This window comes from Danio aesculapii, chromosome 24 (genome assembly GCF_903798145.1).
Source record: "Danio aesculapii chromosome 24, fDanAes4.1, whole genome shotgun sequence".
In the NCBI taxonomy this organism is placed as follows: domain Eukaryota; kingdom Metazoa; phylum Chordata; class Actinopteri; order Cypriniformes; family Danionidae; genus Danio; species Danio aesculapii.
The window spans coordinates 38724428-38738029 of record NC_079458.1 but is presented as its reverse complement, the minus strand read 5'-3'; the positions used below and the strand labels follow the sequence as shown (position 1 = coordinate 38738029).

General features: G+C 39.7%; 1 protein-coding gene across 5 annotated transcripts in view; it reads left to right on the top strand.

Moving 5' to 3' along the window:
- Positions 1 to 8530, top strand: part of wdr37 (WD repeat domain 37) — a 61849-nt gene extending 53319 nt beyond the window's left edge. For all 5 annotated transcript variants that reach the window (XM_056450130.1, XM_056450129.1, XM_056450131.1 and 2 more), the window contains 3 exons: positions 4933 to 5067; positions 5995 to 6109; positions 7080 to 8530. In XM_056450130.1, coding sequence (XP_056306105.1) covers positions 4933 to 5067; positions 5995 to 6109; positions 7080 to 7211 — 382 coding nt within the window. In that variant the 3' untranslated portion in view covers positions 7212 to 8530. The remainder of the gene's footprint in view (positions 1 to 4932; positions 5068 to 5994; positions 6110 to 7079) is intronic.
- The last annotated feature ends 5072 nt before the right edge of the window (positions 8531 to 13602 follow it).

The window sequence follows — 13602 nt, the reverse complement described above, 5'->3', positions numbered from 1 at the left end:
AACTATGCTGAACACCCACAATAAAAAAAAAAAAACAAACAAACAGAAAATCGCTTGGGATGGTGGCATTTGCCGCTTCAGAAGCATTAATAGACGAATTAATAAAAAATAGGACATCGGTAATATGGGAATATTTTGGTTTTAAAGTTCCAAACAAAAACAGGCAATTTGTAAGAATTGTTGCCACAGCATGTGGAAATACAACAACCAGCACCTACAAAGCATCACAGGCGGCTACATGAGGAGTGTCTTGCTAAAAAGTGAATTGAAAGTATTGCCAGAGTTGCTCAATCTAGTAGCAAGCAACAGCAAAGTAATAAGCTACACTATCTCCCTAATTTGAGTTCAACATGTTTACAGAAAGCTAAGGTAATTTTATTTGTGTTTACTGTTTACTCTAGAGAAAAATGTGATACGATTAGAATCGGGTATCGAAACCCGGTGCCATACTATGTAACCGGTATGGACCGGCCCAAATCAGCATATGAATTTTGGTGCCACAGGTGCTGCGACAAGGACGTAAGGTGCATCAAAGGCACATAGGTATGCGTTGTCACACAATCTCTGAACACTTAATTCTAAACAACTTTGAAGGATACGGACACCACCGACGATGTTAGGCGTTTGTCCTTGTTGCTTTGGGAACGCACGCACGTAGGCAACGCGCGCAATACAGCGCACCCGCTAAGCGACTCTCTTCAGATTCATCAACACGCACAATCATGTTCATCAAATTTGCTTAAACTAAGCATTCTAAAGTATGGCTATAAGGATTCTGAGAGCAACTTGAGGCAGATGCTTTACAAAAGTTGTGTGTAAGGGGGGGAAACACGTCAAATTTAATGAAACATTTGAGGGCACAGGGAATCAACTTAAAGTTATCTGGAACTTTCACCGACTAAGTTTACATGGACACCACTGCTCCAATTTTAATATGATTAAGACAATAATCTGATTACGAGTCTACCATGTAGCCATTACCTTAAAAAGGACCACAGACAGCCGCGTCAGGAAATGCAAAGGTGTTTTTTTTTCTTCGGCGAATCAACATCCATTAAAACAGGACTCCTCCACCAGCTCTTACTTCATATTCTCATTCAATGCCCAAGTTTGACACGGGGCATGAACAATATGCTGAATGAAAGTGAAATTACACGAAACTAGAGGAAATGTGGATAGCCTGGTGATGCAATCCATGTGCTATGGCATGTAAAACGGGATCATAAATGGACTCATGTAAACACCTTAACTACATTATTGTCTTATTCAGATTAAGGCAAATGATTAGATTACTGATGTCCAAGTAAACGTAGTCACAAGCCCCAAACCTAAAAAAAAAGGTGTTCCCTGATTTTGATGACAGCCTTTCCACAGGTTAGCAGTAAGCTAATGTAATGTTAAGTGCACAATGCCAATCTTACATTGGGAAAAAAAAAATGCTATTATTTTCCTCAAGTCGCAGAGCCCTAAAGCAAACCATCCAAAAGGTGTGAAACCATTTATTGTATATGTGCCATTTGCTTGTCTCCGCATGATGCATTTAAAGATGAATACCATGTGACACCTATTGTAACTGTTAGGTCTTCAATCTGTTCATATAAATTTTCATGTAGTCGACAAAACTTTCCTTTTGTTTTGTCATATTTCACAATTATGGATTTTCATACGTCTCAAACAGTGTTCCCAGCATCAGCAAGAGCGTGTAATCACATACATCTTCCTCAGCCATTGTTTTAAAGAACTTATTATACTCCAGCACTGGATCTCTATTAAACGCAGACACACACTGCTCTTCCTCTAATGAGTCTCGACCTTGCTTGTCAGTGGTCCCAGGGGAAACGGAACATTCCCAAAATATCATTTGAGTTGTAATAGGATTTTAATCAAGCTTTTAATCTATTATCGGGCCCACCGCCGCCCCCCCACACCCTTACTTTCCGGTGGCAACCCGCAATGTCAGAAAGTGTTTCCACGCTTCACTTTGGATGTGAACTGTGCCGAAGCGAGCCGAGCAAGGCTGTTAAATGTGGCCAAACTCAAGTCCAAATCTTTAATGCAGCGGGAATTTAGCCCCTAATTAAACCTTAATATCATGTCAATTCAAATTAGCACGGCTAGAGGCGAGCAGAGGACCAGCTCCGGCCCCCTTTTTTTTTTTTCCATTTCTCTCACTCGCTCTCCCGAGAGAAGGGAATACAAAGAGGAGAGAAATGTCAGCAGGGAATGACGTGATAGATTAGAAATATTAAGGTCCATTAAATGGAAGTGTGTGTGCTGAGCGGAGCAGTTAAATGTGCGCTGTGACCCTGAGGGTTGCTGACATTCCTGCTGTTCACCCAGACTGCCTCAAATCACACACATTCACACACACACACACACACACTCTCTCTGCCTCATTTTGCCCCAGCTGCTGGTGTTCTCGTGGCCCCGTACAGCAGAGCAGAGGGTGGTCTTTCCAACCAGGGACAGATCAGCTTAATTTCATAATCACAATAATATAATTTGTTGGGAAGATTTAATTCCAGTATCGACTAAGACACTCATCACAGAAGTCACATGCTGTATGGGCTCACTTAGCCAGACTTGTTACTAGGCACAAAGTCTTGTCCACATTGAATTTGTGTCTTGTAGGGTTTTTGTCCTGAAATGAAGTCATCTAGAATGGCAAAGAAAGCATTCTTGCAGGACTCGCAGAGTTCATCAAGATTCTTTGCATTCATCTTCAATGCCTCCTCCTTTATCTTACCCCAGACATGCTTAGTGATGTTCATGTTTGGTGACTGGGTTGGCCTATCCTGGAGCACCTGGACCTTCTTTGCTTTTAGGAACTTTGATGTGGAGGCCGAAGTATGAGAAGGAGCGCTATCCTGCTGAAGAATTTGTTAGGAAGATTTAATTTCAGTATCAACCAAGACACTCCATGAGAGAAGTCATAGCTGTATGGGCTCACTTAGCCAGACTTTTGAGTATGCACATAAAGTCTTGTCCACATTGTATCTGTGTCTTGATGGGTTTTGAAACTGATGCTTCACCATGTGGCCAACAGATGCAGAAACGTGGAAAATTTTTAATTATCACTTGACTTGGATCAAATATTTATAAGATTGGTTCTGCTGTTGAACACAAAATAATTTATTTTATAAAAATGTTGGAAACATGTAACCAAGTGGCAGGGCCGCGCAGAGACCCTTCGAGGAGCATGTGCTTAAAGTGAAGACCCGGGGGCAGGTGGTGAATGATTGTGAACTGAATACTGGGGGATACTTTGATTCATTTCTGAGGGGCATTTTTTTATCCAAGAGAAAAAAGGGCATGAGCCCTACCAGTGCACGTGCCTGCCCCGTGGTGCCTAAACATTCTTGGAGGGCCAGTGTCCTGTAAAGTTTAGCTCCAACTTCCTTCAACACACCTGCCTTGACGTTCCTAATATACAGAGAAAGAGCTTGACTAGCTTTGTTAAGGTTTGTCTAATTGGAGTTGGAACTAAAATTTGAAGGACACCGGCCCTTCAGGACTCAGTTTGATGTAACCATTGTCTTCCAAGGTAGAGTTGGTAAAAGTATAGAGTTTGGTAACAATTGGTACTGAAAAAAAAAAAAAAAAACATCAATTCCCCACTAACATTTGAGGGCTGTTGAGGGTGTACTTAAACACAGCTGATTGACGATTGTGTGTACATGCTGTTCGCCAAGTGTAAAGACAGATAGACGGACACTAGAGCATTTCAAATGAGCTGACATACTGCATGTCTATGACATACGAGTGAGCTGCAGATGGATCGACTGATCTCAGTGTCTGTCTATCTGTGTTTGCACTTGGTGAACAGAGATGAAGAATGGTGACCCGATGACCAATCACAGTCATTTCTGTTGAGCTCTTGAAGACAGCGGTGTTTAAGTCAGCGGTGTTTAAGTACAACCTCAAATGTTGGAAATCTCAATACAGATTGGTACTAAACTTGATCGATTTGACCGCTCTTCTCCAAAGTTCTTCCTTCTACCTAAAGTTTTGGTAACCCCTGCTGTAGAGGTCTGAAACCAGATTTTCCTCAGTATTGCTGGACTAGTAGGGCTCCAAAATTACACCACTAATTAAAATATATATTTGTTGAGGATGTACTGTTTAGTCTGCCATTGGGAATACAGACAGAAGTTCACACGATGTGCTTCCTGATCCACTGAGGACTTTAAAGGGCTATGAATAAGGCTGGGGAAGATGACCTTGGGCACTCTCTAGTCACTCTGTAAAGTAATTCTTCATGCCAGTAAAAGAGAGAGTCTATCTTGATTTTAAAAAAAGAAAGAAAGAAAAAAGCTTAGGTGCTGAGCTAGTTACTTTTAGGGGACTTGCCGTTTTGCTGATGTACTTCTTCCAAAGTCCCTTACACCACATTTAATTCAGGGACAATCCCTGCCGGAGAGTTAAGCGTCTTGCTTAAGAATGCAATTATTGCATAGAAAGATTGTCATCTCAGTAATATAGCATCTCACGATTCCTCGGTGACTCATGATCAGGATTAAATTAATGTCCTTCACATTCTAGACCAGGGATGGGCAAACTCGATCCTGGAGGGCCGGTGTCCCTGCATAGTTTTGCTCCAACCCTAATCAAACACACCTGCTTGTAGCTTTCTAGTGATCTTGAAGACACTAATTAGGGTGTTCAGGTGTGTTTGATTAGTGTTGGAGCAAAACTCTGCAGGGACACCGGCCCTCGAGGATCAAGTTTGCCCATGCCTGTTCTAGACCAAGATCCTTGCCCTTTGGCGCCGTCAACTATTGTTTCAGAACAATCCATATGGATCTCTTATATATTCTTGTGTTTTCAGGGTTATATTTTTGGTCTGAAGGTGTTGAAGAGTGATTGGAACATGTTTGAGGTGTGTGTGTGTGTGTGTAAGGTTTTATTGACATGCCACATTGTGTGTTTCAGCACCGTGACGTCAGCTGTGTTCACCGTGGGAGACAACGTGGTGTCTGGAAGTGATGATCGCACCGTCAAGGTGTGGGACTTGAAGAACATGAGATCTCCGATTGCTACCATCCGCACCGACTCGGCTGTTAATAGGTAAGAGCAGCAGGTTGCTGGAGGTGTAAGACTGCTTCCTGAGACTTGTTTCTGAACATGTAAAGACAAGCCTGTTTTAGTAAGTCTTGGGAATTGGAGAAACTTTATTCCTCAGAATCTAAATATTTTGAAAGGAACCAGTCAACGGGCATAGATGCCGTTTACACATTTGTGTTGCTTGTACATCTATGGGATTATAAACATGCTACCTAAGTTATTATTATAATTAGTATTCACTGTGAATACACACATTACTTTATACTTGCTGATTGAGTTGATTGGTTGGTTTATTGATTGAATGGTTGAATAGTTGGTTTGTTTGATTGATTTGGTTAGTTAATTTATTGAAGGGTTGGTTGGCTGAGTTGATTGCCTGGTTGGTTGGTTGATTGAGTTGGTTGGGTTGGCTGATTGAGTTGGTTGATTGAGTCGGTTGGTTGATTGAGCTGGTTGGTTGGTTGGTTGGGTTAGTAGGTTGGTTGATTGGGTTGCTTGAGTCAGTTAGTAGGTTGGTGGAGTTGGTTGATTGATTGATTTGGTTAAGTTGGTTGCTTGATTTTGTTTGGTTAATTGATTGATTGGTTAATTGGAGTTGATGGAGTTGGTTGATTTCTTAGTTGATTGATTTGGTTGCCTGATTTTTTTTGGTTTATTGGTTGGTTGATTGAGGTGTTTGATTTATTGATTAAATGATTGGTTAATTGGAGTTGCTTGGTTGATGGAGTTGGTTGATTTCTTAGTTGATTCGTTTGGTTGGTTGATTGGGTTGGTTGATTGTTTGATTAAGTTGGTTGCTTGATTTTGTTTGGTTTATTGGTTGGTTCATTAAGCTAGTTGATTGATTGGTCAATTGATTGCTTGGTTGGTTGATTGATTGGTTAAAGTTGCTTGGTTGGTTGATTGATTTTATTCTGTCTTTGCCTGCAGGATAAGTGTCTCTGCGAACCAAAGAATCATCGCTTTACCACATGACAACCGCCAGGTCAGGCTGTTTGACATGAATGGGGTTCGTCTGGCTCGTCTGCCACGCAGCAACAGACAGGTACGTTTCACACTGGGAAGAGACATTTTATTAGCTCTCTTGTTGCTCCATGTCCATCAAGCCTCTTTACACTTTTTAAATCTCTGATCTACTCAAGTGGAAGTCTTGTTTTAGTTTATCGCTTAGGGGTAAAAAGATGACTCTCAATACATGAGTAGCTGTGTACTTTTAGCCTTGCTGTTAGGGTTCCTTAAATGAATATGTAGATATTTGCTACAAACCTTCCTCAAAATAATGTAATAAACCCGCAAATCAGCACAGGACAGCAGTAAGAAAACAGCAGTAAATGCCTTATTTTCATTGCAGGTCTTGATGCTCAATTTCAGTTTGTTTACCGCATGTTGTTGTTTTCTCTAATAACCAGCTCACATCATTTAAAAGTGTACCTTGTGTTAGAATTTCAGAGATACAGTTAAAGAAAAAAATACTGAAGAAAATAGTTAGCAGTTTCTTCTGCAGACGTCAATGTACAGTTTCTAATCAACAGCACTTATACTCTAACAGAAGGTCACCAACTACGTCATGCCTTTAGGTAGAACGATTCAAGCTGGTTAAAGCGTAGATAAACTTAGACAATCTCCACATATAGACTCAAAACATATCTCTGATGATTATTTAGGTGACAAATAAACAAAGGTCAGACATAACAGGTCAGTTTGACCACAGAGGTGAGAATCTGTTTCAGACTTCCAGACTCTCTCTCAGGGGAAGAACACACACACAATGCTTATCTACTTCAAGGCTGTCTAATTTAGGCAAGCATCATATCGGTACAACACGTTACACACACTTTGAGAGCAACATCCTACATAGTGCAAGGATCTACTAAAAACTACAGATTTAAAGTAATATTTCACCCCAAAATTTAAATTCTGTCATCGTTTACGAAGCCCCTACTTGTTCCAAACGTGTTTTCTTTCTTTAGCATGTATCTTTTAATGTGTCCTGATTTATCTGACTGAATGCGCAGGGTCATCGGCGTATGGTGTGCTGCTCGGCCTGGAATGAGGAAAACCAGGCTTGTAATCTGTTCACCTGTGGCTTCGACCGGCAGGCCATCGGCTGGAACATCAACATCCCTGCACTCCTGCAGGAGAAGTAAACCCTTCATCATCCAATCAGGCCTTGACGTGCCAGGAAGACTGGTGTATTTCATGGATATTGTGCATATCTAGGTCATATAGTGTGGTGAACTTCCTGACAGTCTTGTTACTCCATGTTTGCATGATTCAGATCGGGACAATGCCGAAGATGTTTCTGTTACAGTCTATTTTTTTGGTCGTTGTTGTGCAATGTTCAGTTTGTACAGAATACTTTTTATTTTATGATCACATTTTAGATCGTTCCGTTTTGTATAGATTTCTGCTTTGCGTTTTATAGAGACGAGATGTGAGAAGAAACATGGAGCACTCTGCCTTTTGTGAACGGAAAATCGGCAATCGCATTTACGGAACCGCACCTTCTGATTGCCGCTCAAGCAGCCAATCGGCTTCATTTCAGTATTTCCGCAGTCCATTTGCATGACAAACACAGCTTTCTGTCAGGTATGTGAAGCCAAATGCTGTATAATTGCTGTGTGATCGCCAGAAAAGCTGATTTTTGTAAGTATCGTGACTGTTTATGAAGCCTCACGTTTGATGTTTACTTCCATTTGAGGAGTTGTGTAGAAGTAAATATAAGAATCGGTCGACACATCTGGATTCAGAACAAACTCACGTCGCTGTAGATTGTTCCATATTGCGAGTTTGCTCCATATTGTAGTATTTTCCTCAGTAATAATCGGACCAAATGTGGCTGCCCTGCTCAGTACTGATTCTTCAGAGGCTTTCTGATGTATTTTGGACTCCTCGTGATGTTATAACCACTGTGCTTAGCCGTATCTACAGAAACCTCACTCAGACGATGTTAGACACATAATCATTACATGGAAGTTTCTCCATTGGTGTGTTACAATCGGTATCGTTATTGCATTGCTGGACTTACACCAGAACTACACTGGACTCATGTCTGATGGAAAGCCTTTCACGTAGACAGTCTGTTAAATCTGTTAGGTTGAACAACAAGATGTTTATAATGCAATGTATATTAGCGATGTCCATGTTGAATGGACTGTATTTGAGTTTAGAGTTAAAGTGTACGCAGAATCGCTTGATCCAGCTGTCAATCATAAATGACCCTTGTGGACGTCCTTTAAATCGAGTCGGATCTCCAACATTTTAGTTGTGTAAACTGGGTATAATGTTCTGTGGGTTTTCTGTATTGAGCCATTTTTTTTATTTGCTGTATTGAAAAAAAAAAGCATCATATAGTCACAATGTAGATGCGTAGATTCAATAAAGTCACTCACTGCTGGGCTTCAGAATAAAAGTGAAAATGTCTTTCAATGGTAACTTTTGTTTCATTAAAATTAATAAAATAGTATGCAGGTGTATGTGTATATATTACCGTACGTTCACAATGAAAGCGGCGAGAGCGTCAAAGTAGCCGGAAGTTATTCATTTTCAATGAGAGCCGGCGGCGAGGAGCAGCGCGGCGCGTCTTCGCCGGTGTGAGCGTCGAGGAGAGTTGAAATCAAGTCAACTTTATGGTAATGAGCTATGACGCAGTTTGGCGGCAACCAATCAGAAGTTTAGAGAACACAGACCTGTGAACTTTGGTTCCGACCACAGTTGTTCCCAAGGGTTTGATTACGGTCGCCTGCTTTTCAATTATTTACTATGTTTTCTTACAGGAACATGCATTACATAAGTTACTGATGTGCTTTAATGTTGTAACATAATATATTTATCTATAAAAAAAAACGGGAATCTCATGCGACAGTACAAAACCGTAATGCCGCTTCAGGATATTTCAGACATATGGACACATTGGATAATTAAGTGGAGCAAAGCCACACCACATGCAACTTGATCTTCCGTTGTTAAATGAATTTAAAAAGTGCGCAACATTTTCACGCTAGAAAACATGTTTTATGCAGGAATGTAACTAATATGCTGCAACGGCTCCTTTAAATACTAGATCAATGTAGCGAATTTTGACGCTCTCGCCGCCGGAGCTGAAGGCAGACAGCGTTGACAACAGGACAACCAGAGCAACCTTGGACGCTCTCACTGCTTTCGATGTGTACGCAGTTAGGGGTCACCGACTGGTCGACTTTAATGCTCTGCTGTGACAATTTTTGATTGACGTCGACTAGTTACACTGCATAGATCACGTGGTTTGACCTGAACTACATGAACTAAAATGTTATTATTCTTTTGTCAGTGTCAAAGCTTCACGTGAACTTTAAATTGGCAAACAAATGCCAGTTAGGTCGCTTCATGCAAATACCTTACAGCAGAAATTAGCCAATCACGTTTACGCAACCCTGAAAAAGTAAAGTGATTGGCTGTTGTAGATGCTGACATTTTTTTTTTAATAAACCGTGAAGCGCACAGACACCGTGAAGTGCGCAGCCGCTGCTGAGGTCTGACAAACTTCATAGCATATATAAATAATATCTCCGGCGAACGCTGTTAAGATGTGCATCAAGGAGACATCTGATAAACAAGATTAGCCAGTAACTGTGAAAAAAGCCAGACTTGTATATGTATGTATGTATGTATGTATGTATGTATATATACAGTTGAAGTCAGAACTGTACACACACACACACACACTGTATATAAATACTGTATATAATTACAAGTTCCCAATAGTTAATTACATGGAGCAATATCATTATATTATTAATAATAAAAATGAATAATTTATTGTTAGCTTGAGTATGCTCATGCTTTGGATTTTAATAGTGCATTAGTAAATGTTAAAATTAATATAATTAACAGAAATAGCTGAAGATTATTTCATGTATAGCTCATGTTTGCAAAATAAAACCTTCCTGTAAATACCTCCACTTCAACATTTGACAGCAAATCAAACAGAACCAAGTCCAAGTATATCACAACATAGTTATTTTTGTTTTTATTCACATAAACATTCACTTTTAACTCAAGTGCAATGTACAGACCGTAGCAGCATATGCCTTCAGGTTAAAATGTACACTTTATTGAGAGATCTCAAGGTTATTCTTTTAGTTTTCTGTATTTCTTTTTTTTTTTTCCTTACAAATTTTTACAAAATGTACAGTCATTAGTACAATATTGCCATTCAATCATGCCTTACGACTGAACTACTTGAGACGTAGTCTCGTCAGGGGTTTGTGTTGTGATGAAGAAAAAGCGTGACTTAAACGTAACATGATTGAGAGAGAAGAAATGTACATAAGACGCGTGCATTAACAGTCTGTCCAGTTACAGAAACGAGGATTGTGAGTGACGCAAATGAAAACAGCATTCATCAATTAACCAGAATATAAGACAGAAAAAGGAGGCCGAGTCGCATCACGAAGAGCTCAGATTCAATTTCTACTGATCTTCTATTTCTAATGGTAGACAACATTTCACATTTAAGCATGAATGCATTTGTTATTTAAAGAATAAAATGTATATTTAACATCAAGTGAGACTCTAAGCAGGGGTCAGAGAGAGAGGTGAAGATCCATTAATAACCACTAGGTGTCCCTGTAACATCTCCCATTTGTTTGTAAAGGCTGGCCACATGACATCTCAGCAAGGATTGACATTGGAAAACATACTGAAAGGATGTAATATTAATAATAGAAGCAATAACAAACTAAAAGTATCAACCATTAAACATGTTGCCAGCCAGTTAGTAGAATGATTGAGTTGACAACAATAAACATTTGTATTAATATATAAAGCAACTCAAGGTTAAAGCACACGTACTGAACATAAATAAAGGACATAAGATGACAGACTGTACTGTTGCTCAGTGGCGGTTCTAGGGGCGAGCCAGGGCGGCCGGTGCCCCCATGTCAACAAACTGCCCCCCCCCCCCCCCTTCTCCTGGCCCCCCTACATTTGGACGCATATTTTGGTGTCAACTAAAACGCCATGAAGAAGCGAGATCAGCCATCAGTGGAGGACTGTGGAGATATAACTGAGGCCTCTCATGCTCTCTCACTCGCACTCACTATCTCTGCTTTCCCTTGAGTTTTGTCAGTGACGATACTGCGCGCATTAGTTTCCCACATTTGTCAGAAGTGAATCCGTAAATTGACATAAAATAATAATAAGAAATAAATCAACGTCTGTCGTGGTCATGTTGTGAAAAACTATCAAAATGTTGATTATAAAACTTTTAATATAGAAAGTCAAAGACTAGGGTTGGGCGATGTCGACCAATCTGGCATCGTACAATGTCTAAAGTGAAACATCACGATGGAATCGTCCTTATAGGCGGAGGTGAATTATTTATTTATGAATAACTAATTAATTAATAACGAATGAATTATTTGTAGCCTACCGTTTCAACTACCTGACATGCATGGTCTTTGTTTTACCCATAACCAAATCAGAAATAAAGATAAGTTACACACATATTACCACCTGTCAATCACTTTTTTCACAGGACTCTGGCATGAATAGGCAGAGTGATCTGTGTCGTTATAATGGCGTCGACAAACTTGGTTGGTAAAAAAGGTGCACAACCAACAGTATCTGATGTTTTCGTTAAAATTACTAAGTACAGGCGTGAAAGTGAAAGATTGAAGCAGTGTACTGACTAGGGCTGTGTGATTAATCTAAATCGAATCGCAATTTGAAACGTAGTTAAAAATCGCAAGAGGCTGCGATATGAAATGTATATGTATTGCAGTATTTGATTTACCCCGTCCAGAGCAAATGCATGACTGCCGTCTGTGTGTGACAGTCTTACTAGCCAATTGAATGAGCTCACTTTCATTTTTTTCCCCAATTAGAAATGGGCAACCGAACTATGCAGAAAGGCCACAATAAAACACACAGGAAAGCGCAGACAAGTGGGCGTCTGCTGCTTCAGAAGCATTAATAGATGAATAATTAAAAAAGAAAAACAGCGTTGGTAATATGGGAATATGTTGGTTTCAAAGTCACAGACACCAAACAAAAACAGGTCATTTTTAAGAGCCGTCACAGAATTGGTGCCACGGCTTGCACATTATTGAGCTGAAGCTTGACTACAAAATTAAAGTGCAGTATCTGTCAAATAAATCACAATTAGATATTATCCCCAAATCACACAGCCGTAGTATTGATGCTGTGACATGTTACCTGATTCAAAAGCGAAGAGTCGTTAGATAAAGACAAGATTAATTAAATAATCACATTTAACAATACTGAGACGCGATCCAGCGGTACATCCTTGATAAACTGTCTGACCTCAAAACGTGACCTGTGTGTGGTCACATGATGTGCGTTTTCAGTGGTATAGTGTGAACGGAGATATTTTCAGATTTGCCACGTGAAACACTAGTGTGGATCATTTTCGTTCTAAAATGCCAATTTAAAACAGACGTATTAGTGTAAACGGGGCCTAAGTGTGTATTTTTTGCGAGCGGGTTGCTGCTGCGATGGGGGCGGAGGATCGTGATGTCTATCGGTCATCTGCGATGGACAATACCATCGTCTATCGACCCAACCAATCACTGACCTTAAAATTGTTAATTAAAAAATTAAAAACTGCTTTTATTCAAGACAAACTATAAGAGATATAACTTATGACTACAGAAGAATTATTTTAGTTTTATAGGAAATACTGTTGTTGTTTTCCCATTGGTTTGTTAAATATATTTAAATAAACATTATTTTTAATTAATGGGAGGGCAAAACAATTCAACTGTATCTGTTAAAGTTTACATGTCCAAAAAAGTGTGTCGGTGTACTTGAATGTTATCCCACTACAATATAAAGTTACCAGTCAAATAAATTAACTTGAAAATTATTTTGAGTTTAAGTTATTTAATTAGCTTGTTTACGAAGACTGCAGAATGATGCATGAAAAAAAAAATGACTAAATAATTGTTTAAGTAGTTTGAGATTCATGTTAAAGAGTGCTCCCTAAAAGTACAAGTGGTCTAGAACCACCACCGCTGTAGCTGTGAATGAAATTATCGGACCATTTTGAGGGATGCAAGCAAAAACAATGATCCCAGTGTATTTCCTGCTTTACATTTTTATTTTCTATAGCTTCAAGAATCATAAGAGCCACATATTGATGAATAATGTTATGATAGCCATTTTAGAATTAAGTTCCTATTGAATTTCCTCATTACAGTCATGAAATAGTTTGATAAGCAGGTCTATATGAATCATTAGTTAAACCTCAAGTAAAGTGGCACGCGTTTGGGATGCGGGGGGCAATTTATAATGTGCTCGGTTTGTAAATGAATACATTAGGTGCAAATTACTCCATAATCACGGATCTCTACTGGCACTGCCGTTTTCGTCTTTTGTGTGTGCGTCAAACCGGCGACGTTCCCCTTTGTGAAGATACAGCGCTGACGCACACAAAGAGCAGAAATGACACGTCACCTGTGAGCCGCATTGAGGTATTAAAAGTCGAGACCCGGTGTGTCGTAATGGCACCATTTACATTAGCTTGTCACCATTACC